Source organism: Sciurus carolinensis, chromosome 7, assembly GCF_902686445.1.
Source record: "Sciurus carolinensis chromosome 7, mSciCar1.2, whole genome shotgun sequence".
Taxonomy (NCBI): domain Eukaryota; kingdom Metazoa; phylum Chordata; class Mammalia; order Rodentia; family Sciuridae; genus Sciurus; species Sciurus carolinensis.
The window spans coordinates 84,916,033-84,942,905 of record NC_062219.1 but is presented as its reverse complement, the minus strand read 5'-3'; the positions used below and the strand labels follow the sequence as shown (position 1 = coordinate 84,942,905).

Below are 26,873 nucleotides of genomic sequence, written 5' to 3'. Positions count from 1 at the left end.
CCTGTCTAGTATTAATCAGGAAAGAGCAAAAATCCTAGTAGCTTTTGATGCTTCATAACGTCTAGCCTGTGTGTCCTTAGCTCCCTAGCTGCACTTTCTACTCCCTCTTCTCTGTGTGCTTTAGCCATACTGGCTTTTCTTTCAGTTCCTTCGGTTCTGTCCTGTAGGATCTGGGCACATGCTCTTCCTGGGTTTGGAATATTCTTGCCACATGCTGCATCTTTTCATCTTTTGGGTCTCAACTTGATTGCTACTTTTCTATGAAAGCCTTTCTTGATATTCCTATACCGGAAGGGAGCCTCGGTTCATGGTGCTGCATTCTGGTGCCTCTACTTCACAGTCATAGTTACAAATTTTATGTATACTTGTCTCATTATTTTTCCCTCCTCTAATCTATAAGCCCATGTGTGTAGAAACTCTGGTTTGGCTGATACAAAATTCCCGTGAATGAAATGAAAGTCTAGGAAAATTCTAACAAATATTGGAAAATTAAATAACTCATATCTACTGAATTCTTGCATATAATACAGATTTGTATTTTGTGTTTTGTTTTTAGGGTATTGTTATTTAGAGTTTAACTTTTTTCTATTTAAATTTCTTTTTAGGATTTGTTTTACATAATATAATTCATTTATTGCCTAAGTGAGCATCTAGTGTCCTGGAAAGTCAAGCAAATTTAGATTTAGCTGTAGGTGCTCTTAGATTAGGAGAGTATGGGTTTATTGATGGGTTAGCAAGGATCCCCCTTTCACTAAGCAGCATATTTCAAATGTTAAGATGTGTTGGCAGTTTAACTGATGAAACCCATTCACAAACTTTGTTTTTTAAAGTACTACTAATAATATAATGATATAGCTTTGTAATAAGAAAAAGCAAAAAGTAACAATGAGTGGTAGGAATAAAAAATATCTATGAAACTTTCTAAAATAAAGATAATTAAGATTGGGATTCTATTTTATCTTTCCATTTTTACTGGTTTTTTTTTTTTTTTTTTCTGTTTTGAGGATAATTAAGACACCTACTAAAAGTATCAACTTCTTATCAGTCAACAGCAGGACAAAGTAGGAAAAGGTAAGAGGAGGCAGGTTGTCTTCCTCTGTAACCCTGGGGCTGTGCTGTCTGTCCATAGTAGAAAGAGGAGTTCTGAGTATACCAGCCAGCAGTGTATGGAGCCACTGTTTATCAAACTCCCAGATTAAGATCCAGGTCTTAGGAGTCTCTAGAAGAGTATTTGAGTGATTTTAGTTTTTTCAGTTCAAAAATTAGCTTCATATACTGAGAAATCCATTGTAGACTTAGTAATTTGTTAAGCTCCATGAAATTCTTAATGAACTTCTGTGAACCAATTCATAATTTGAAGTTATAAAGCAAGCCCAGAAACTTAAGAGGTGGTGCCTAAAATCTGGCAATACCAACCAAACCTTATTTTTATTTTTCTAAGCAGAGACTAGAACTAAATCTAGTTCTGGAAATTTTTTTCTTATAAGAACGATGGCCTTTATTTTTCATTAATCACCATATACTTTGTGTGTCTTAGATACATTTCTTATACTGATCAGATTAAATTCTGCTCTGTTATTTTTAAATTGATGTATTATATTTCATCATATAGATATAGCATAATTAATCCACAAATACTGCAAACAGTGATCTCATGGATATCTGGATAATTCTCCACACATATCTTTGCTCACAAGTATAAAGGGATAGTACGGTAGCTTATAGAAATAGAAATTACTGAACCAAGGGATGGATATTTCCTAATTGCCATCCAAGAATGTTGTCCTCGTTTACTCTTAAAAGTGTATGTGTGTGTAATTCTACATTGTCATCAACTCTGAGTACTATTGATATTTGGTACCTTTGCCAGTCAGATCGTCTGAAATTCAATCTGATGGCCTAGAAATATCATCTTTTTTATGAGATTGTTTTAAAATAAAAATTTACTTACTTAAAATTTTTTATAGTTTTATTTTTTAAATATATTTTTATAACTCTATTTTACTTACTATTTTTTTATGTGGTGCTGAGAATCGAACCCAGTGACTCACACATGCTGGCAAGTGCTCTACCACTGAGACACAACCCCAGCCCCCTATAGTTTCATTTTTTAACTAAAATTTTTGACCAGCAGAAATTTATTTTGATACAAAGAAGGAAGTAAGGGTCTAATGTTATTTTTGTTTTCCAAATTGCAAGCCATTTATCATGACACTCTTTATTAAATAATCTTATTTTTTCCTTTGATTTGAATAGTCCCAGAGACTAAAATCCAGGTCTCATTGTGAACAAAATTTGTGGCATTATTGTTAGTGGTTGAGCTTTTCCCAACCTATTTTACATTTTTCCTAACCCCAAAAAGCTCATATTGACTCAAGGCTCAGATTAATCACTTATTGGAGTTACAGTTGTAACAGATACTGATCTTGTAGACTTACCATTCCAATAGATTAATTTCTCTATGAGGGTTTTTATATTGAGTAGTAAACTTTTCTTTTCTTTTGCTTTGTTTAAGTACTGGGGAGAATTTGGGGTTATATTTGACCACTTTTTGGAGACTCTGTTAGGAATGTTGTTCTAAAGTTAACCTCAGGTCTTTGAAAGCGGACTAATATAAGACTTTGCGTGGTATACTTGGATGTAATGTAGAGATGCCTAGCATAAAAAAAGATATAAACTAGCCTGCAGCTTTTTAGAAAACAGTAGTTTGCCTCTAGGAAATGGTTAGTCATACTGGTTTTAGATGGAATTTGACTATAGTAATTTTAGGTGGTAGATAAGTTAAGACATAATGATTAGAAGTGTTTTTGCTGTGTAATTTTTCATTGCTGATGATTTCCGTAAATTGTCCCTTCCTAAACATTAATTTTTAAAAATGGCATTCATGAGTTATTTTGGACTTCTGCACAATAATTGGCTGTGGTTTGTGTTTATGAATCTAGGTATGGTGTCTGTTTTGGACTTGATGCAGGGTGGTTTCCCATCACGAGCTTCGTTTCATGAACTCTACAGCATGTATAAAGAATATATGCCAGATAAACTTGCAAGATTGGATCCAAGGCTATTTTGTAAGGTATAGATGCTACGTAAATTGAAAATTTCTTAGCAGTAAACTCTTATTTATTAGGTATTAGTTGAAATTTAACTTTTTAACTTATTTTTCAGGCTCTTTTTAAAGCTTTGGGATTAAATGAAATTGACTACAAATTTGGATTAACAAAAGTATTTTTTAGACCTGGCAAGGTAAATATATTTTTCTTCAAAATTTTAACATCATAAATGTGGATAGTTGGAGTTAGTAAGAATTTTTAAGTATTAGTGATTTGTATATTCTTGAATTATATGGTTACTAATGGCATGAAAAAATATATAATGTGTGCATGTGTACTCACACAATTTTCCTGTTTATGAGAAATCTGTAATTTACAGAGTGTAGTATACTATATGAATTTTATAATTTTATTCAGTATTGAAAGCAAAACATTGTTTAATTGACTCTTTTTTTTAACTTAAAATAGGATTAACCAGAAAATACTAATACTTTAAACAAATTGAAAACTTTTCTAAAGCATATTAATTAGTCTTCATTGATTTGAGATTTTGTAACTCTTTGGAATCTTCATTGCAAAAACAAGTTTAGAATATGGTAGATATATAAACTGTAGGGATTTGCCCTAGAGTTTGTGTGGATCTCTTGTCAAACTCTAGAATGAGTGTATAAATACTTTTGTATGTAACATGATTTTTTTTAGGCTAAACATAATCCTATAGTTTGAATATTCTTCAGTTATAGAATACTTTATAACTAAATGTATTTTATAGAGAAATATCTAAATGCTATTCACAGTTCATTACTAATAACATTTTCACCATTCCTATCTTCTTCAATGTTGATTTAGTAAATTTTATCTTTATAATTTTAAACACTATTATATTTAAATAGCCAATAATACTAGTTTAGCTTATCAGAATCATTCATAAATATATTTCAGACATCTTGAGGGTAAATTAATCATAATAAATCTGATTTTACATTTTTTGAGGATGAGATGAAGTGTATATATAGGTTACCAGTGTATGTAATTCCCTGAGAATATATTTACTGAAGAGAACCTATACCATTTTCTATAAAAGAAAAAGATATTAAGAGAAAAAGAACCTATAAATGTTTATGGTTCACTTAACTTTAATTGTACGTATTTCTCATAAATTCAACATTTCTCTTGTTTCAGAGCTATAGTAATTATTTAAGAATTAATAGCTTGATAAAGAAAGTACTTGGTCTTATTTATGTCTTGAAGTAGAATGATTAGAAGGATTTGTTGATAGCCTATGGCAAAGATTCAAAGATCTTCAATTTCATTATGTTACCTTTAATTTTTATTATAGCAAATGATTATATTGATGTTGATGATATTGTAATGTCTTAGTATTGTAGTGGGATTTGATAAAGATCATTTTGGAATTTGGTGGTGAATAGTGGAAATAATTTATTTCTTAATAACCTCATAGATGATTTATTTGTGTGTCTCTCTTAGTAGCACTTTGTTATCTTTGTTTGAAATGGGGCTGGGGGTTGGGAGTGACAGACTAGTTTTGTTGGAAGCTGATTTACATAGCTGAATTCTGCGTATCAAGTGCTCTATGTAGATATCTGAGAATGTGGGTGAGTCAGTGGGTGAGATTTATTAGTCCTTTTCTATTTTTTTCTCAATAAAACCTTTCTGCTAACCCTCTGCAGTTGTTATTTGAGATCTTCTTTTATTATTGAATCCACTACCCCAAAAAATGATCCTGAAGGAAGGATGGAAGAGAAAGACTAAAGAATAGGGCCAAGGGCTGGGGAGATAGCTCAGTTGGTAGAGTGCTTGCCTTGCAAGCACGAGGCCAGCACCCAAAAAAAAAAAAAAAAAAAAAAAAGAATAGGGCCAAGTGTGTTTGGGTTTGCTATATACCCTAAAATTTCTGTGTAATTAGCATGCAACCATTTTCAGAAAGTTGGATTTTGAATTTGAATTGTATTTGTTTTCTCTTTGTGTTTAAACACATTTATATTTTAATATATTAATTGTTTATATTTTATATTTATTTATAAAATATATTAGTTGTTTATTATTTTACCTCCTAGTTTGCAGAATTTGATCAGATTATGAAGTCTGACCCTGACCACTTAGCAGAGTTGGTTAAAAAAGTCAATCATTGGCTAGTCTGCAGTCGCTGGAAGAAAGTTCAATGGTGTTCACTGTCAGTCATCAAATGTGAGTGTTTTCTTTCATTCCAGGATGTTTTATTACTTTGAAAGCGAGGTGGTTTGCGTCATGTTATAAGGCTATCTCAGAGGTGGATGCTAGGCAAGACAACTGTGATATTTGTTCACACTGTGTCCCTGGTTCCTCAGGCAGCACCTTGTATGTAGTGTGTGTTAACATTTGTAGACTTTCTATATTTTAATTTTTTGAATGCATGATTCTTATTTTCCCTCTCTGAATGTGTTAGATAATATTAATTTCATCATGTTCTAAACAGAACAGAACTCACTATCTCGATTCTTTTGTCTCTTTCTCCCCTTAACCCTCAATACCATTCCTCAGTCTCTCAGATATAAACCAGAACTTTTTGTGTCTGTGTGGCATCTATAACACACACTCCAAAAATTTCAGGATTACATTGTCTGTCTTTTCCCTGAAGTCTTGTCAATCATCAAATCATACCGATTTATTTTCCAAATACTATAATTCTTTACTTTGTATTCCAGCACCTTAGTGAAAACCTCTTTATCCCACTTATATAATAACTTGAGCAACTCCCTAGCTGGTGTTCCTGGCTTCCCAGAGTTCTCGCTCTGTACCCAAAGCCACATGGTCCTTCTTCAATAGAGGGCAAAGTCTGAATTTTTATATCTTTCAAGACTCTGTGAAATAGGGTATTGGCTCATCCTTGCATCCGCTTCTGCTACTCCCTCTGAGACCCTGTTCTTTGATACACTGGACCAAGCTGCTTTTGTGTGTGGTTTCTGCTAGGCTATAATTACCTCTGACCCAAAGCAAGGGTGAGGGCAGAATACTTTTTTACAAACCTGAGGGTCAGTGGCAAAATCTTTAATCTGGGAGAGTTGAGAATCAGTAACTTGATCAAATTTATAATCGTACTCCTCCCCACACACACACTCACCAGAGTACTTGAAATACTGTTAGATACATGAAAAGGATTTCTTAAATCATTCCTTATCAATAGAAAAATAAAATTCCTTTGACATAATGAAAAGGAACCATTCAAAGATTATTATTGAGATCTTTTGTTAAACAATTGTAAATATGGATAAAAAGATAACTATAATGAAGGAAAAAGGAAATAGAATCTCTTTCCCCCATCATTTCCAAGTACAATATAAGCATATTTGTTATGATAGTTCAAAACTTTTCTTGGTGGTGGGGGACGGGTACCAGGGATTGAACTTGGGCACTCAACCACTGAGCTACATCCCCATTCGCCTTCTTCTTCTTCTTTCTTCTTTCTTCTTTCTTCTTCCTTCTTCCTTCTTCCTTCTTCCTTCCTCCTCCTCCTCCTCCTTCTTTTTTTGGTATTTTGCATTTAAAGCATACAATTTAATGATTTTTAATTTATTCATAGCATCACTCATCTATCAGCAAATCGATTTTGATTTTTTTATTACCTGCATAAGAATCCCTGCTGTCCTTATCCACTGCTCTCCAATTATCCTGCTCTCTTTTCTCCAATCCCCAGCCCTAAGCAACCACTAACCTACTTTATGGCTCCACAAATTTGCCTATTATGGACATTCCATATAAATAGACTTATACAATATGTGATTCTTTGTGATTAGCTTCTTTCACTTAGTATAGTGTTTTCAAGCTTCATTGATATTGTTCTATCTATAGGTAATTCATTTATTTTTATTGTCAAACAATATTCCATTGTATGGATATGCCACATTATATTTACCCATTCATTAGTTAATGGACATTTGAGTATTCTATTTAGAGACAGGATCTCACTGAGTTGCTTTAGTGCCTCATTTTTGCTGAGGCTGGCTTTGAACTCTCAATCCGCCTGTCTCAGCCTCCTGAGCCGCTGGGATTACAGGTGTGTGCCACCACACCTGGCAGTGCTTTTAACTTTGTATGTTGTATTGTGATGAAGAGCATGTTATATTAAAACTATCTGTGCTGCTCTATCTGTTTCTGGATTGAGTTGTGCAGATTTACTGAGGTCAGTAACCAGATAGGGATCTTTGCATAATTTGAACAGGGAAGCTCTGTAAAAAATGTTTTCAAGTGACATCATGCTAGGAAACTGTGGGTACTTGAAGTTAAAAAGATTTCTTCACTGTAGGTCTCTCAGAGGCCTCATCCAGTATGTTCACTGTTTCCAAAAGTGATATTTTAATATATTTCCAAAAGTGAATTTAATAGTGTATGTCTCTTCTAAACTCATTCAACAGGTAAATTCTTTTTTAAGGACATATATGTTCATATTTTATAGAATAAGTATTGCCTAGGGTGGTTTGGGAAATAGTGGTATAGCATAATAAGGAAATAATGCATTTCAAGTGCAAATTCAGCCACTTTTTATTTTTAAGAAGTATAAAACATGAAAGAAATGTTAAGCATTCTGATTTTGCTATGCAGTGTAATATGTTCATCAAGATTTCATATTTCTTAAAAATTGCCTTTTGAAAATGAATTTTTTAAAAATATGTCCAGTGGAATAATGAAATAATATCATTTTACATTATTCTTGCACACAGTGAAAAACAAAATAAAATATCGAGCTGAAGCTTGCATTAAAATGCAGAAAACTATTCGGATGTGGCTTTGCAAAAGGAGACACAAACCTCGGTAAGATGTGCCGAAGGATCCCTCCAAAATCTAATTATTCTAATATAAAACAGCAGTAAATGCCTAATGAAAAACAGTTTGGATCTTTTGCTCTTTGTAAAATTATGTTTTAGTCTTATTATTTGTAATAGTTCCTTGAAATTAGCTAATTTATTCATTACTTATCTCATTCCACAAAAGGATTTGAAATGACTTACAAAAATGTAAGCATTGTAAAAGGTTGAAATAGTTGAAAGAAGCTGTTTGATCATTTTAGTGATTTGAGTTTCTTGATAATGTCAAATTGACATTGCTTTAAAAATATCTCTTTGATATTTTGACCATAATGTTTTTATTCATAAGAATTATATTGTTTCACTATAAATTTAGTTTTTCTTATTTAAACTTTTCATTACTAATTTGGACTTTTTAACCTTGGAGTTCTGAATAACTATCAATTCATCATACCTTTTTAAAGTGATTATTAGATAACTTCTTCAAGTTCTATAACTTGAATTCTCAGTTGATAGAAAACCTCAATCCTATTGACAGGCATCATTGTCTTTCACACCCATATTTTATTCTTTTGCCCTCTACAAGAGATCTCAAAAAGAGAATTCTAAGCAAAATTGAAAAGACAAGTGAAATATCCAGTTTAGCAATATATTTTTAGCATTTTATTAATGAAAAATCTTCCTACAGCATTAAATGGTGATGTTAATCTCTGATGAAATATCTCTATAGCATTGATGGCCTGGTTAAGGTGGGCACGCTGAAAAAACGACTTAATAAGTTTAATGAAGTAGTAAGTGCATTGAAAGATGGAAAACCAGAGATGAATAAACAGATCAAAGATGTTGAAATTTCCATTGATGCTTTGATGGCTAAAATTAAGGTATGTAATTTTAGCTCAGGTGACTTTGGCTTTTATATAGCTTAAATTGAAATTGTATAGAAAAATGTCCTTATTTTTTAGCGTACAAAATGTTGAAAAATAGATGCTCATTTTGTTGTTCTTTCTTCTGTGTTTGAAAAATTTCATAGCAGAAACATAAAAAGGAATACAGTTTTTAAGCAATTTCATCTGTTGTTAGGAAAAATATTTTCCCCCTAGAAGAGTAAACTAAAATACAATACTTTGATGCTAAGCTTTTGCATAGTCTTGATTCATAGAGGACTAATGCCATTTAGTTTAATGACAGTACTGGGAATCTGCTCAGTAGGTGCTCTACCACTGAACTACATCATTAGGTCCCCTAGAAACTAATTTTTAAATTATGAAAGTAATATAATGTTATTGAAAATTTGAAGAAAACAGTCAAAAACACCTTTATAGCCCCTTGTTAACACATTCACTAGTACATTATTGTATATTTCTCTTAAAATCTTATTTTATTATGCATTTATTTTACTTTGTTCTTTATATACATTCAATTTTTAAAATCTCTACCATTATGTCATAATCTTTCATTATTAATACCTTTATCTTCATAGAGACTATAACATAATGAACTGTTTTAAAAGTAGTCATAGCCATTTCCTCTTCAACTTTATAGGAAAAGATGGGGATACTTTTGTTTGATTTTTCACTTTTTTTTTTTTTTTTTTTTTTTTTTGCGGTGCTGGGGATCAAATCCAGGGCCCTGGGCTTGCAAGGCAAGCATTTTACCAACTGAGCTATCTCCCCAGCCTGATTTTTCACTTATTTGATTACTGCTGGGATTGAAAATTTTTTGTATATAGCATATCTTTTCTTTAAATACATTGTGGGGTTTTGCTGTTTTTCTCAGCTAGTTTCATAGGTCAGAATATATGTACCTATAGTAAGTACCGTAAAGTAGGCCTTTTATCATATTGTATGTATAAGTTATGCATATTTTATAATGGTAAATCTTTGAGGAAAAAAGGATGAAAATGATCAAGGGAAGAATGAAAATGCTGTAGATGGACTTAGCTGATTTTATAAATTTGTCAAGGGCCATCCCTTTTATGGGGTATTATTATTAATTAAAATTAACCCAGCCACATTTTTTGAAAGCTAATATAGGAAAATTATCCAACAAATTTAGATGTGTATAACAGTTTTTTTTTAATATTCCTTAGGTACTGTTTGAACAATATTATTACAGAGTATACTTTGGCTAAATGAGCTATTCTTTCCTTAAAAAACAATTTTTAACTACAATTCTGTTGCTTTATCCAGAGTACACCCACAGATGTTGATGACTTGGTTGATAGAAAATAGAATCAAGTGTTTGTGAACAGAGGTGACTTTTTAAGAAAAGTGTTTGACGATTATTTAATGTACAAACAGTACAGCAAAGAATGGGCTTATCAGCTTTCCCAGTTCTTTCTTTCTTTCTTTCTTTCTTTCTTTCTTTCTTTTTTGTGGTGCTGTTCTTTGTTGTTGTTTGGTTGTTTCCCCCCTGTTTGTGTACATATTGGAGTTGGTTTTTTTGGTTAATTGTTAAAAACATAACTTTATTACCTTAACCACATATAAGTGTTCAGGTCAGTAGTGTTAAGCATATTTATATTATTGTGCAACAATAGATAACTTTTCTAAATACATGTTTATTATTTTGTTTTTTAAGTCCACTATGATGACCAGGGAACAAATACAGAAAGAGTATGATGCCCTAGTTAAAAGCTCAGAGGAGCTCCTCAGTGCATTACAGAAAAAAAAACAGCAGGAAGAGGAAGCAGAAAGGCTGAGACGTATACAAGAAGAAATGGAAAAAGAAAGAAAAAGACGTGAAGAAGATGAACAGCGTCGAAGGAAGGAAGAGGAGGAAAGGCGAATGTAGGGCATTTATATTGTTTTGCATTAGAAAATGAATTGAAGAGTGAATTCTTGGCATTTTGGGCAATGGTTAATGACTATTCCTAAAACCATATTCTTATTTCAATTAACTAATTTTAGAATAAATTTGTAATTTGAAAAAATAGGCTTTTATAATAATTGCATACAATTATTTTAACTACGTTGACCATCCCTTAATTTAGAAATTCCAAATCAGAAATACTTCAAAGTCTGATGCATTTTGAGTGGCATGTTGGTACTCAAATTGCAAAAATTTTATTTTATTTTTTAAATTAAAACATTAATTATACATAGTAATGGGATTTACTGATATTTCCCTGCATGCATACAGTGTGCATTGATCAGATCCATCCATCCTTCTTCTGACCCCTTCCCACCCTCCAGGTATTCTTCCCAGTTTCTAGTAATCACTATTCTATTTTCAGGTTGACTTATTTGTTATTTGTTTTTTAGTTTTCACACATGAGAGAGAACATGTGGTACTTTTCTTTCTGTGCCTGGCATATTTCACTTAATATGATGTTCTTCAGTTCCATTCTTTTGACTGCATCAACTGGATATCATTCTTTATGGCTGAATAATACTCCATCATGTATATGTACCATATTTTTAAAATCCATTTGTCTGTTGATAGGCACCCAGGTTGATTCCACATCTTTGTTATTGTGAAGGGTACCCCAGTATAAATGGGCATGCAGGAATCTTTTTTTGTATGCTGACTTAATTTCCTTTGGATATATACCCAGGAGTGGGAAAGCTGAGTCATATCTCAGTTTTGTTTTTAGTTTTTTTGAGCAACCTCCCTGTTGTTTTCTTTAGTGACTGTACTAATTTAAATTCCCACCAGTAATATGTAAGGGTTTATTTTTCTTCACATCCTCACCAGCATTTGTTTTTTGATAATAGTAATTCTAACAGGTGAGATCTTATCTCCTTATAGTTTTGATTTGCATTTCCCTGATGGCTGATAACATTGAACATTTTTTCATGTATTATTGGCCATTTGTATTTCTTCTTTTGAGATGCACCTCTTCAGATCATTTGCCCATTTATTAATTGGACAATTTGCCATTTATTAATTTATTAATGAGTTATTAATTGTTCTTTGCTGAATTTTTTGAGTTCTTTATATTTTCTGGAGATTAACTGTCTGTCATATGAATAACTGATAAATACGTTATCCCCTTCTGTTGGTTGTCTCTTCACTATGTTGATTGTTTCCTTTGCTGTTCAGAAACTGTTTAGTTTGATGTCATCCTATTTATATTCTTACTTTTGTTTCCTGAACCTTTGGAGTCCCATACAGAAAATCATTGCCTATACCTATATTTTGAAGTGTTTCCCTGTTTTCTTCCAGTAGTTTCAGATCTTACATTAAGATCTCTGGTTCATTTTTGAGTTATTTTTTTTCAGGTCAAGAGATAGGAATCCGGGCTGGGGAGATAGCTTAGTTGGCAGAGTGCTTTCCTGTCAAGCACAAGGCCCTGGGTTCGATCCCCAGCACCGCAAAAAAAAAAAGAAAAAAAAAAAAAAAAAAAAAAAAAGAGATAGGAATCAAATGTCAGTCTTCTGCATGTGGATACCCAGTTTTCTCAGCACCATTTGTTAAAGAGACTGTCTTTTCTTGAACATGTTTTTGGCACCTTTGTCAATAATCAGGTGACTGTAGCTACATGGGTTTATTTCTGTGTTCTCTCTTTTCTTCCATTGGTCTTTGTGTCTGTTTTTATGTAGGTACCATGGTGTTTTTTACTATGGCTCTGTAGTATATTATAGCATTTCTGCTCAGGATTGCTTTAGTATTCTGGGTCTTTTTTTATTCCATGAGAATTTTAGAATTGTTTTTTCTAGTTCTGTGAAGAATACCATTGGAGTTTTAATGGAGATTATAGTGCATCTTTGTATCACTTGGCATAATATAGACATTTTAACTATTATAATTTTTCAGTCCATGAATGAGGGAAGTTTTTACAACTTCATGTCTTCTTCAGTCTCTTTCTTTAGTATTTTGTGATTTCCTTGTATAGTTCTTTCGCTCTCTTTGGTAAATTTATTCTTATGTAATTTATATGTGTATGTGTATATTTTGTGTCACACAGTGTGCATGTGTGGTGAATGGGATTGCTTTCATGATTTCCTTCTAAACAAATTCATTATTGGTGGATAGAGAAGTTACTGATTTTATATACATTACATGTTTTAAGATGTTACATGTTTTGTATGCTCCTACTTATTTTATCAGTTCTAATAGTCTTTAGTGAAGTCTTTAGGTTTTTCTATGTATTGAGTCATGTCGTCTGCATACAGGAATAATTTAACTTCACCTTTCCTATTTGAATGCCTATTATTTTCCTTCTCTTGTTTAATTGCTCAGTTGAAGCTTCTAGTTGTAGTATATCGAATAAGAGTGATGAAAGTAGACACCCTTGCCTTATTCCTTATCTGAGAAGGAATGCTTTAAGTCCCTCCCTCACCCCCATTAAGTATGATGTTGGCTATGGGCTTGTCATATATAGCCTGATTTTCAGATTAGGGATGCTCAACTGGTAAAACCTATGAAAATATTCCAAAATCCTGCTGGGCTCAGTTGCCTATGCTGTAATCCCAACTTCTTGAGGCTGAGGCAAAAGAATGTCAAATTCAAGGCCAGCCTTAGCAACTTAGTGAGACTCTCTGAAAATAAAAAATAAAATGGGGTGGGGGTATAGCACAGTGATAGGGCATTGCTGGGTTCAGTTCCCGGTACTGGAGAAGAAAGAAAGAGGGGTGAGGTTGGATGCATGAGGGGTGGATGAAGGAAGGAAATATTTCAAAATTTAAATAGAAAATCAAAATCTGAACCACTTCTGTTCCACTATTTTGGACAAGGGATACCTGAACCGTGTAATCTGAGTTTTGGTTAGACTTTTACTCTTGAGGATTTCTTAATTATCTCTTAAAGCTATGGCAGAGACAGATATCATTACCCTGTGTACATGTGTGATTACACAAATGGTGTGAATCTATATCATGTACAACCATAGAAAAGAAAAGTTGTACCCCATTTGTGTACAATGAATCAAAATGCAGTCTGTAAAAAAGAAAATTGAAAATAAAAACTGAAAGAAATGGAAGAAAATAAAGCAGTTCTATTTTTTTGTGTTTTAAAATTATTAGCATTTTGGAAAATTCCAATATTAGGGTAAACAGAAGAAAAATGAGTTGTTTACTTTGAAGAGGGAGTAGAAGGAATTGTGCATAATTAGGACCTTATAGTTAGGCCTTGTAACTAAGTCAATCCAGAGGTGTTACAGGTTATAGCGAATAATTGTATTTTATATATAAATCGCTGAAAGCATAGTTAGATTTTACTGAAAATAAGTTGAGAATGTGTGTGCCAACAGGTTGAGTTCCCATTCTGTTACCTTTGTTTATTAATAGTTAATTTACCTTCTGAAGAATTTCTTGTTTTCTGTTAAATTTTTGAAGAGTTTTCTATTTCTTTTTAGGAAACTTGAGATGGAAGCAAAGAGAAAACAAGAAGAAGAAGATAGAAAGAAAAGGGAAGATGATGAAAAACGTATTCAGGTATATTCTTACTGGACTGAATTTCTATCAAAGTAGAATATACAAAGTTATAAAAGAAGTAAAAATGAGTTCTTGATTTGGTAGTAAGCTATTACTGGTTTATCTACAGGCCAGGGGCAGTTTCTGAAGGGATTATGGGATGGGATTTTGGAGCTAGGGAAATGAGTTCAAATTCAGGCTCTGTCATTGACAGAAATTTTGTCATCCTGTACTTCACAATAAGTAACTGTGGGCCACAGTTTCTCTTTGTAGAATAGGATGAGTAATAGTTGGGAGCATTGACAAGTTATACTTGTTAAAGCATTTAGAAAGTGGCAGCTCAATATATATCATATTTCTAGTACATCTAGGGAAAGTCAGTGAACATTCACTTAAATCATAATTTTATGTATAAACAACTTTGTAGGTACTGGTATTAATAGGTTAGAATTACGAAGATATTTTCTCTATCCCACTATTTTCAAAAGTCCCATGTCTGAAAAGAATTGATCATGTAATTGAATTTCTGTTTGGACTTTCATAATATATACTTAAGTATAACCAGCACTTTTTATTCTGACATCTGCTTTGTAGGTGTTAGTGTTAATTCACCCCCTGGGATACTTGTGTGATATTTGGGATATTCATATTGTAGTCCTAGAATGGAGGAGCTCTGGTTCATCTACCTTCTATTGACTTGGGAAAGTGAAGTATTAATGCTAATATAGGAAAAAATTAAGACTTTAGGGGATTTGTGGTTAAACAATATATATCCCTTAATAACTACAAATATATATAGTAACTATATATAGTATATGTAGTTATATATATACTTTTTCCCCTTATTTCTTATTAACAAGTATATAGTGGATCATTAGGTTTTCCTTTTATTTGAAGTAATAATGAGAGTGATCAAATAACATGTGAAGAATTCTTGGTGAAATGGCTCTTTTGCTGGGCAGGCTGAGGTGGAGGAGCAGCTGGCCCGACAGAGGGAAGAAGAGTCCCAGCAGCAAGCAGTTCTGGAGCAGGAGCGCAGGGACCGGGAGCTGGCCCTGCGGATCGCCCAGAGTGAATCTGAGCTCATCAGTGACGAGGCCCAGGGAGACCTGGCACTCCGGAGGTACAGGGTGGGAGGGAGGGTGGGTGTTGCACCTTGTCCTTTGCTTTCTTCATCTCTCTGCTTTTCATTTATGTGTAAAAGAGAACAGGAGAAAATCATACCCTTTAGGTCCTGATAAGTTGAAGTAAAATCATTGTTAAAGTATATCTACTTTTATACCCAAATGAGTGGAACAATTGATTTGCCATTGAATTGTTGAACTATTGAAAAAATAAAACTAAAATTTCAATTAGTGAGTATTCTGTTAAGAAAATAATCTCAACTTTTATTCTGAAGTTGTCTGAAGAGTATTATGTATTAGGTAGACATCAGTTTTCCAAGTCCTTGTCATTAAGCCCTGATAGAAATTATTAACCATATTGTAAGCCAGTTTTTTTTGAGTTTAGTATTTTTTATTTTCCTAAAGTTCTTTTTTTTTTACTTTTTACTGTGTCATAGTTCTGAACACTTGAAAGAATGAGAAATTTAACCTTCAATGTCTTGAATAAATGGATTTCCTTCCCAATAAGGGAGATTAATTGTATTAAAATATTTGGGCTCCTCTGATTTCTGAATTATATCTCTAAATATCATAAAGGAGTGTGGAGGAATATGGAAATTCTAAATAGTTTACAAGAAGTTTCAGGGAGGTTTTAATATTTTTCACTTAAAATTTTTAATAAAGGTACATTGGTTATTTTGATAATTTATGTGTTAAAAAACAAGCAAAACTAACTTGTAGGACTAAATTACAACCACTAGATGGAGCTATTTGTAAAGTGAAAAGGCTTGAGTTCAAATTGCAGGGCAGATTTAAAGGAAATTGCAATTTGAATTAGCTGAAAACAAAGATGGGGAGGAAAAGGGTTTGTTAAGTTGCTTTCACACTAGTGAGTGATTATTTTGAGAAGCTCTGAAGTCTGAATTATATGTGAAAGTATGTTATGTGGTAAATGAACTTTCTAGGCCTATTATAAACAAAAGGTGTTATTTTTAAGCTTCTGAATTTGAGTCCAATACTTGGGCTTTCACTAAAATTAAAATATTTTGGCTCATCTGTGGCTTTTGTATATGCAGACTCAGCTTGGCTGCTCTTCTATTCCTTATACCTGTGTCTGTTGGGATGACTAGAGAACTAACTAGCAGCTAGGCCAGGCTTTCAGGGAGCCACGCTCTGATGTCTGTGCAGCAGCACAACAGTTGACAGCAGGGTTTATTGTAGATGAAGTTCATTTCTTAGTGACTTATTAGTGGATTCAGTATTGGTGTCCATTGTGAAGCTTTATGTTTATGCATTTGAAATGTTAAGCTATATCCACTGCCATTCCAGATGCTGTGTGTGGATCACTGGCCTATATATAGATTCCTTTCCTCTTTTCAGGAAGGTACACTTCTTTCAGGTTGAATCCACTCTAGAAAGGGTACACATTTAGGATTTTCATGGTAAAATCATGTAAATGACAGGTTGCCTGTAGTGTAAGTTAAGCATAATTATCTAGTTAATGGGACCATTTTTGAGTAATATCTCATAATATCTAGTTAATGAAAACCACAATTGAATAATGAAATATTCAAGCCATTAGGACTTTAAAGGCAGAGACTGAATTTGTTATACCGTGGGATAGCCCTAGGGTTGATGGCTCCTCCTCTGCAGCCCTATTGTACAACCCTCAGGTTCTCTGAGCTCTTTCCCTTCTTGTGGTTATTTTATACTCCATACTATAAGTGTCAGCATTTCATTATGATGATGTTCTACATAGATATTCTATGTTTGATAGTTTTATCTCATTCCATGGACTATAATTCAATGTTTGTGAATGTTTATTTTACCTTTGTTAGCATTGAATTCTTTCTATGTCAAATTTATGAAAGAAAATTCTCCTCCAAGTAAATCCGTTCTTAAGAAACAGTGTGAAAATGTTCTTGGACTCTGTGATGTGTTACAAAAATATATGTAGATGGATTTTGCCATAGTAAACAATATTAAGTTGCTTTTCCAGCTTAGATTCCTGTGGAGTAACTTCTAAGTAAGAATTGTTTTTCACATGTATGTTTTAAAATATAATCTAAATCAATTACATGTATCAATCTTGATGCAAAATGAAAATTTCAAATTATTTGAAATTGTGAAGTAATATCCAGATTCTGTTAAGAATGAATCTCACAATGTACCCATTTTCCAATCTAGATATATTTGCTCTTTAATTTTCTTTGAATGCTTTTAATTTATTCTTTTTTAATTACTTCAATGAAGATTTTAAAAACATGAAAATTCTGAATGATCTCTTATAGATGAAAGATGATTGAATTTTTTAAACCAATGAATAAAATAATTGAAGCACAAATTGACACAATGTAGAATTTTATAATTCAGAGTTGGTTATGATGTTAACTAAAATATATTCTTTTCACAGAAATGATGGAACAAGACCTAAAATGACACCGTATGTCATTTTCCTTTACCTTCCTTTTTTTTTTTTTTCCCAATGGAGTATGGATACTTTGTAGGGAGCTGTAGTTTCCTTCTGGGAGTAATTTATTTCCTTTTATTAAAAGAAAATGCAATAACACTATTGTTTGATTTTTTTTTTTTTCCCTCTCTGAAGGAAAATGATGCTGAATTTCAGTAATTTTTGATTTGGTCTCCTTTTTTGTGAGTGTGTTGTCTTTACTTAAGTGTTAATACTGGTTTATTTTACATATTTTTAACTTTCCTTTACCTCACATATTTATAGCAGCAGATGTGGAGGAATAAATAAGTAAAATATTTAGGTTTAAGAATATATGATATTTAATTCTATTAATATCTGAAATAGATCATATTCTGAAGTTACATATGTAATAATGTCTTTTTTGTAATGTAAGTCTCCCCATAGAGAGTGAATACTAGTAACAGCTGAGACAGAAATAAAATCTGAATTTTAACAGTTTTCAGGACTCCAAATGTAACCTTTATTGTGATGCTTCCCAGATCTATCAGACTTCAGTATGAATAGCAAGTATTGTGTAGATTATGTAAACTATAAGTCTTTCCAAAAACTGCATATAAAGGAAAAATAACAAGACAGTCATTTATAATAAAACACTAGTTTATTTTAATATGAAAGTACTTGTGCATAATTGCAACAGAATACATAATCAAGTAATCAGATATTTTTACTTATACATAGAAATCACCATGAATGCTGTAACTACAAATGCTGATTGATATAGGAGTGCTGTGTCAAGCTCAAATGCCATGAAATTGTGAACAGTCCTTTTTAAAGTTCCAAACAGAACTATATATAATTTCCTTTCAATTACACAGTATTTGTGTTCCTACAAAAATTGTTTTAAAACTACAAAAAACATGTTTATGTGTAAAGCTTTGTTCACATGTAAAATATGTATTTGTATCTGTGTATTTCACCCTTATATGTCTGGCAGATATATTAAAGTTACATGGGTCATGGGACCGTTCTTCCTGTGCAGGATATTTGAAATTCCTGATCCCATGTCTCAGTGCACTCCAGAAATTTCAAAAATTATCTCTGAGAGGCACTGTTTGCCCACCCTTCATTAGGATACCCACTTTGTTACCATTGAGCTTGAGTTAAATAAGCCTGGCAGCCAATGTCTAAGGTAAAATTATGAGGGTTTGCATGTAGTTTAGCAAAATTGTAATGAAAATAGCATCTATGTACAAGGACCATTTCTGTATAGTGAGTTTGGTGTAGTGAATTTGTTATATAGGTCAGGTGTATCTGAATGTGGGGTCAGGTAGAAAAATACAGTAGAGATTGCCTACACTGTGTTAGTGAAGTGTACAGAGAAATTTCTGTACAATCAACAGATCAAGTGGTAAAGAGCTTTGAAAAGCCATTTGACTCCCTTGAAACCTGCTGTGGGAAACAAATGGAGGATTCAGAACAAAGAGATGGTAAAAAAAAGAAACCTTGAGGTGGAATGATAGTAGTATTAATAATACTTACCAAAATTATAGTGTTTACTTATCAAAATTATACTGAGTTTGTAGGTTAGAAAATTCTGAGAAACTAAGATTGATAAATGTATTGCTCAAAAGATTCTTTTTGTTAGATTATATTTGTGTGTTATGTATTTGTTGTCCTTCCTCATCAGTTTTGAAAGTTTACTTTTTCATCTGGCTCTGCTTGCTCAGATAGACCTCCACCACTACCTAATTGTAGCCAAGGTTTGTTACAAAGAAAGAGAAATATAGGAGACTTCTGTTCTTTTAATCCCAGTCATTTGCAGGCATCCAGGAAACTGCCCTGTAGCAAATATATTCATCTTCTTTTTTTATGATTTTTTCTAATTTGTAAGGTTTCAAGGTTACCAAAGTCTGATTAATAGAATGAATGGGAATATGATTAATTATGAAGGAAAAGAACAAGGGTAGGAAAATAAAATTATGTAGTTAAAGTGTTGATGAGCACAATGAAACTTCTGTTTCATTTCACAGAGTTAAGCAAATATCAAGAAAAGTTACATTCTCCCGGGTAATAAAGAAAAATGTTTTGCTTTGGGAGATATTTATCTTTGGAAGGTCAGAATGCTTCAGCTCTTTCATTTAACAAGTGTTTGTATTGATTTTCTTTCTTTTCTTTTTTTTTTTTTTAAATAACATTCTTTGATTTGGAGTTTTAGATCTTTGACTACACTAAATTCTTATTTAAACTCTGGCACTGTTAAATATGTCAGCTTGGTTTACCACTGTGATGCTTTGTCTAATTAATATTTACTAAGCAAGACTGGTGTAAAAATCCTTATATGAATCCATCCTGCCAAATTTCTCGTATGCATTTAGAACATGTTATTTATATTTTATATATAAGAAATACAGAAGCATGGTCTTAATGATATTTTATCAATAACTTTCTACCAAAAAATGACTTTAACAGGATTTAAACAAAAATTTTGCCATGTTTAATAGATTTGTCAAAAGTGTATCTTAGACTTTTACCCAGTAAAATAATTATAAATGGCTAACAAATGGATAATCATAATGAAAATATAAACTTTTAATGATATTTTTAGATCTTTTAAAGCAATTTATGTGTAGCATCTTATGTATAACTATGTTGTATTATCATTTTTCTTATAGGGAACAAATGGCCAAAGAAATGTCAGAATTTTTAAGTAGGTTAGTTCAGGGTATTTGGGGAAATAGTGTTCACCTCAAAATCACATTTTAAATTACTTTTGATTATTTGGACTAGAACCTGTTATATGAATGACCCACTCTTTTTTCCATCTATATTTTCTATACAAGAGATGTCACTTTCCCCCTCATCTCATCCCAACACAGAAAAAGATAAAAAGCAATAGTCTGTAAATTCATGTTTCTCGGTGAGGATAAATTGGCATTCTGAATGGGACATTTCCTTGTCATCCTGCTTATCACTGGCCCCCATCCACACAGTCTCAGTAAAGGAGTCCTTCCATTCATTCAGAAAAAAAAAAGAAAAAAGTATTTTTAAAACTCCTTCTGAGGGGTGCTACCCTTGTTTTGGGAATTACAATGCCTACTTGAAGGGGAAATGGAGGAAGAGTGTGGCTCCTGAGGATCTCTGCTCCACCAGTGGTTTCTAAAGCCACTGGTACAGATAAGACTCCCCAAGGAAAATAGCTTCCTGACAGGCTCTGGTCCATCACCTTTATAAGTGAATGTAAACCAATAACATTTTAATTGTCAATTTTGAAGTTACAAGATTAATTAAAAGTGTTAACTCTTAAAAATCAAGTCAGTTTTGCTACTATTTTAGTATATTGTTTACATGATTGTCTTCATAACAAGTCTAATAATCAGTAAATTACACCGTTAATACTTTAACTCCAGAGATGAGTGGAGGGGAAGCACTTACATGCATTGCATTCTTGGACTTCTGACCCCAATTTTTTTTTGTTTTTTAGCAAGTGTATTTTTGTTTGAAATAAAATGAATGAAAAGCTAGTATTTTTTAAAATCCTATGCAAAAATATATAAAAGTATCAAAATGTCCTTACGTATGTTCTGATGTCTTATGTGTATTCTGACAGTCTATAAAACTGTATTATGTAAATTAACCTTCTCTTTCAAAAGAAAACAAAACCCACAAAAATTTTCAGCTTAGTCCTCTAGAAAAGACTCCTGGAAGAATAGACCAAAAAAAGAAAAAAATTGGGGGCCAGTTTATTGAGTGTTAGTATAGGGATGTAGAAAAGAGTAGTTGAATAAATGTTTAAGTATAATTTATTGTTAAGGGTAGTAGAGAGACCTTGCTGACACACAACTGGCTCTTTTTGAGCAAAGCAATTAAATAAAAAGCTACATGGAAAATTGTCAGTCATACAGTTTTTGAAAAATAAATATTCTGCAGTAAATCTAAAATAGCTTTTACCATAAAAATATAGGCAGGATTAAGTGGCCACACATTTTTTAAATCCAGTCATATGTAAGACAATCACCATGTCAGACAATCTTACTCATGTAGTTTGAAATGTGCTATATTTTGTTCTCTGAACTGAAAGTACACATAGGCCATAAAGGGTCAAAGATACCTTATTTACTTCATTTTAAGCATAATATTGAATGAACAATTTCCTTTCCTTCAGGAAGAATGTAATATACTCTCAAATATCATTTTCCAGTAACATTTGTTAAGCATCTGTATCTCGACTATTTGCTAGGATTGTTGTTATTTTTTAAAATGTAAAATGGTGAGAAGATACATGCTTATTTTTGATAGTATAGCTTGATTATTCCTCTTTAAGAGGAAATACGTTGCAAATAGTGGATGATAAAGGAGAATTTTTTTTGCATTATATCTGAGAAGCAGAATTTTAGTTCTTAGTTATTTTAATATTTGTGCTACCTTTTCATATCTTGAAGTCTGATGTTTCAGTTCTTCTTTTGTTAAATTGAGACGCTTGATTCTGAGTGTCTGCCATGTGCAAAGTGTAATCTTTTGCTGAAATGTAATGTTCATTATTACAGAAATTATTCACATATTTTCTGATTAATTATCTCAAACTGTGTAAAAACCAAGTCTTCACCCTGAATAGCATTATTATGAAAAGGTTGAATTTACCCCCAACTCATTGAGTACCTTATAGTGTTTTCTTTCCTTTTTCTCATACAAATGTTCCTCCTAAAAAGTACAAGATGCAACACTTTGTGTCCTTTGAAATCTGTTGTCTGCTTCATGACCTAAAATTTACTCTTATGACTCACTAAATATGATGATATGGTTTGTCTGCTTATGGAACTTTTCTAAGTGTTTCTAGACTCTAGCCATTCTTTTAGCCTATCTTTAATGACTTTGTTGCAGTTTGGCTACTCACCTGAGGACCCTGTAAACATCCACATGCCCAGGGAGTTCTGAGTCTGTAGGTCTGACCATCTGTAACTTTCAGCAGCCCCCGCAGGTGATGATACTGCACAGCCTAACAACTCATAGAAAAACCATTAAGTTGTGCTAGTGAGTTTTTAAATCTCTTGGGAATTTCTTCTTTTTGTTTTTGAGAAATACATATAAATGTATTTTTTAACATTAGCTGTTTATATATCCATCAGAATTTTTAAACTGAAGTCTGGGAAAGTTGCTGTAACTGGAATATTGAGATCAGAAGTTCTGATGTAAAATGTAAGGTGGTTATCAAGTGGCATGCTGGAGAATTTTAATTTACCTTGCCATCTTTTAGCATACTTTTTTTTCCCCCTCCCAGATACTGGGGATCTAATCTAGGGCCTCACACATCCTAGGCAAACACTCTAGCACTGAGCTAGACCCCCAGTCCACTATTACACCATTTTAATCTCATCTGTCAAAGATATAAAAATTATATCCTAACTGTTGTTTCCAGTTCTCAAACTTATATGTACTTTCTTGGCTCTTTAGTAAATGTTTCAAGTTTCAATATGCAAAAATATATAATCATTTCAGAGGTCCTGCTGTGCAAGCCACCAAGGCAGCTGCTGGTACCAAGAAACATGATCTTAGTAAATGGAAATATGCAGAACTACGTGATACCATCAATACTTCTTGTGGTAAGTGTATGCAGAGGAGGAAAAATGGGAAGGGTCCATACAGATAGGCAATAAAATAAATAACTATGTTGGGTATTCTTTTAAGTCTGTTGAAGTTTCCTTTTTTTGATTTTGAGAAATATATATTAATGTATTTTTTTAACATTAGCTGTTTATATATTCTTCAGATATAGAGTGGGATGGCATATATACATTTTTTTTTCATGTAATTTAACTTAAACTGGTCTGTTACTCTTTGTTCCCTTGAAATAAAACCTTGTTACAAATACTTGTTAAATCAAATTCATTTTGCCTGTCTTACCCAGGCCAGAGAGGAGGAGAAAGTACACATTATGACCTGCTTTGGTAATGTTATTTGTAATAGTTAAATACCTGCATGTCTGAATCTTTTAGCCCATGAATACAGAGTAACAAATATCAATGCAGTTCTTTCTTTTTAAATCTGTTTTTCTCCCAACAGAACAATTGTGTAAAACACAATATCCAGAGGACCCCACATAGTTATGTTCTTGTTTAAGTCACAGTGTTTGAATTTAGGACACTGTGAGTAGGAATGAAAACATCATAATTGGACAGAATTTCTCACTGTGTTCTTTTCCTCTTCTCTTAGTAGATCTCAATAATTGTGAACATAAAAAATGTGTTGCTTCTAAATCTGGATTATTTTTGAGCACAACTTTTTATTGTTAACCTTCTGGTTCAGTTTCTTCATATATAGAAGACCTGTTTAGTTCAATGTTCTTGTGTAGGACAAATGATGTAAGATAGTAATAATTCTTGAGAAAATGCTCTGTTAATATAAAAGACTATATTATAAATTGCTCATTTTTATGAGTAACTTACTTTGGGTTTTACACTTGAATTAAAAGCAAAAACCTTATATGTGTTTGTGTGTGTGTGTGTTTGTGTATATGTGTGGATAGATAGATGTATGTATATCTTTTTATGCCACAGAATAATTTTGTTAGGAGAATAAATTAAGTTTTTTTTTGTTTTTGTTTTTGTTTTGTTTTTTGACTGTATGTAATCAATAGATATTGAGCTCCTGGCAGCTTGCAGAGAAGAATTTCACAGGAGGCTAAAAGTGTATCATGCTTGGAAATCTAAGAACAAGAAGAGAAATACTGAAACAGAGCAACGTGCTCCAAAGTCTGTTACTGATTATGGTAAAAATAAATCTCTACTTTTGACCATTCCAAAGTATATGTATGTAAATACATCTAACTATGTAAGACTTTCAGGTAAAAATATCCAATGTAAAGTTTTTCTTACTCTGGACTATAATCCTTTGAACCTGATAACAGCCATGGTGGCCTATCTTTTGTAGCTTTATTTCTATTAACTACATCTTTAAAGCTATTTATGTTAAAATATATTGAATTGACTTGTTAAAATAAATTCTAGAGATTAGAATTTTCATATCTGTACTGCAGACATTCTTTGCTGCTGTTACAAATACTAGTTTTTCACACATAAACATTCATAGACATCAAGATTACTTGTGAAAATGTAAAAATTACTATGATTTTTTACTTTCCATGTTAAATGAGTTTTACATAAGACAATGAGTGTTTTTGTTTTCTACAATTTTTATTATTTTTTAATTTAATGTAGCTCAGTTTTTTGGAGTATTTACCTGAAATACCCAAATATTGTTATGGTTTTAGCACGTAGGCCTCAGTACCTTCCGGTTCTTCTCAGAATAGGATTCTAGCCTAGAAAAAGAAAGGAATTGGTCCATGTGTTCTCCATTAGCATTTTAATTACTTTGTTTATAAAAGGTTCACTGCAACTCTTTTATAATTTTATAAAAATGTGAGTAAGAAATGTTACTTTGGTTCAGACTAGTGTTTTGCTTGTGTCATGAATTGATTTTTTTTTTTTGGGGGGGGGACTGGGACCTTATTATGCAAAAGGCCAAGTATTTATTTGAAATTAGAAAATGAAACAGGCTAGATTTAACATAGTAAAAGCAACACAAGCTTTGACATTAATTTTGAGAATACCTGTGATATGTGGGTTGTAATTTCAGTCTTCAGAGCAATTATTGAAATTTCATTTATTCAACTTGCTGCTTTTATACTGTCGTGATTTATTAGCTTAGTTCCAGTTAATGTCAAGGTGACAGCAGGCTCCATATCTTTTTTTAAAACAGGGATGTTTTCTCAACACTTGACAGTAGAGTTTAGTAATTCATGACCCGATTTTCCTTAGAAAATGAACTCTTGGATGTATTATGCTTTTCTTACCACCTTCCAAGTAAATAAAAGCAATAATTGAATAAAGTCAGTTAAATGGTGAAATTTTAGCATTTCTAAATTGTTGCAAGGAATAGATTGAGGGTGATATTGTTTTTAGTAAGGAAGATGTTAGTGCCATTGAAAGCTGAAAGGGTGTTACCAGGCAGACTATAACACTGTGAAGTGACATTGAGACATTACCTATAACTAAAAAATGGCAAATGGAAGCTCCATTAAACATATTTTCTCTGTGTATTAAAGATGACAGGATGATTCCATTACCTGTTCATTGTCTGTATACTAAATTTCTGGCACAAGTTACTTCTGTTTTGTAAATATTAGCAATGAACTATTCTTTTTGGTTGTAAATGTTCTAATTATTACCTTTACTCTTAAAAGATTTTCATTATGTTATATTTCAAAATTCATATATCTCCATGATTGTACTTCCTAAAGTAAAAGGAAACTAATATCAAAATATTTGGTGCACAGATTTTAAATGAGCACACAAATATTTCATATATTTTTAAACCAAACTTTGATGCTTTATTTATCTAGCTTTGCCCCAAAAGATGCAAGTAATACATAACACACTTTGTAGGTTTAAGTACTGTTTCTGTTCCTTGTTTATTTGGGACAACAAAAGAGTAAATTAGGAAAATTTCCTAGTTATGCTATCTGGGTTTATGAGTGAACTTGGGGATTTTATGTGAACATAGTCTACATGTATTTAACCTTCAAATGATTTGATTATGAGCCATTTTCAGGATAAAATCTAACTTCTGCTGGGAAAAGTACCTATCTTGCTTTTCTCTGTATTTTTTTCTCTTACAAAATTTAGCCTGACACAGGAGCATAGCTAAAGGGAAAGGTGAAGGGGATCAAGATGCATATTAACAGTTCAGTTGAGAAAATTCTGTATTTAGGTGGTTTCCTAAGGGGACAGCTAGACACACATTAAAAGGAACTCCTGCATATTCTAATATTTAGGATTAGAATTTATTCATTTGAGAAAGTAAAATGACAATTGATTAACAGAAATATAACTTAATATTATTGCCTCCAAGAATAATACATTGACATTTCATGGCCAATGGTTAATGAGTGAGAAGCCTTCAGACCCCTTTCCTGTGCTGTGCTGAACAAGCATGCTTTCAACTCATTCACTGCACAAAAAGATTTTCAGAAGTAATTTTTAAGGGCAGTGACAAATTACCCATAAATATGTACAATATTTAATTGCTTAAAACAAAGATTTTATAAATATTTTATCTTACAATTCTTAAACCAAAAA

The 26,873-nt window shown here is 32.3% G+C and overlaps 1 protein-coding gene across 1 annotated transcript in view; it reads left to right on the top strand.

Moving 5' to 3' along the window:
- Myo6 (myosin VI) overlaps nucleotides 1-26,873 on the top strand; it is a 132,638-nt gene that overhangs the window by 100,552 nt on the left and 5,213 nt on the right. Inside the window, exons 21-32 of the mRNA XM_047557838.1 lie at nucleotides 2,943-3,073; nucleotides 3,166-3,243; nucleotides 5,129-5,258; nucleotides 7,769-7,859; nucleotides 8,583-8,733; nucleotides 10,433-10,641; nucleotides 14,151-14,229; nucleotides 15,171-15,331; nucleotides 17,725-17,754; nucleotides 20,415-20,453; nucleotides 23,236-23,339; nucleotides 24,374-24,505. Of these exons, the coding sequence (XP_047413794.1) occupies nucleotides 2,943-3,073; nucleotides 3,166-3,243; nucleotides 5,129-5,258; nucleotides 7,769-7,859; nucleotides 8,583-8,733; nucleotides 10,433-10,641; nucleotides 14,151-14,229; nucleotides 15,171-15,331; nucleotides 17,725-17,754; nucleotides 20,415-20,453; nucleotides 23,236-23,339; nucleotides 24,374-24,505 (1,335 nt within the window). The remainder of the gene's footprint in view (nucleotides 1-2,942; nucleotides 3,074-3,165; nucleotides 3,244-5,128; nucleotides 5,259-7,768; nucleotides 7,860-8,582; nucleotides 8,734-10,432; nucleotides 10,642-14,150; nucleotides 14,230-15,170; nucleotides 15,332-17,724; nucleotides 17,755-20,414; nucleotides 20,454-23,235; nucleotides 23,340-24,373; nucleotides 24,506-26,873) is intronic.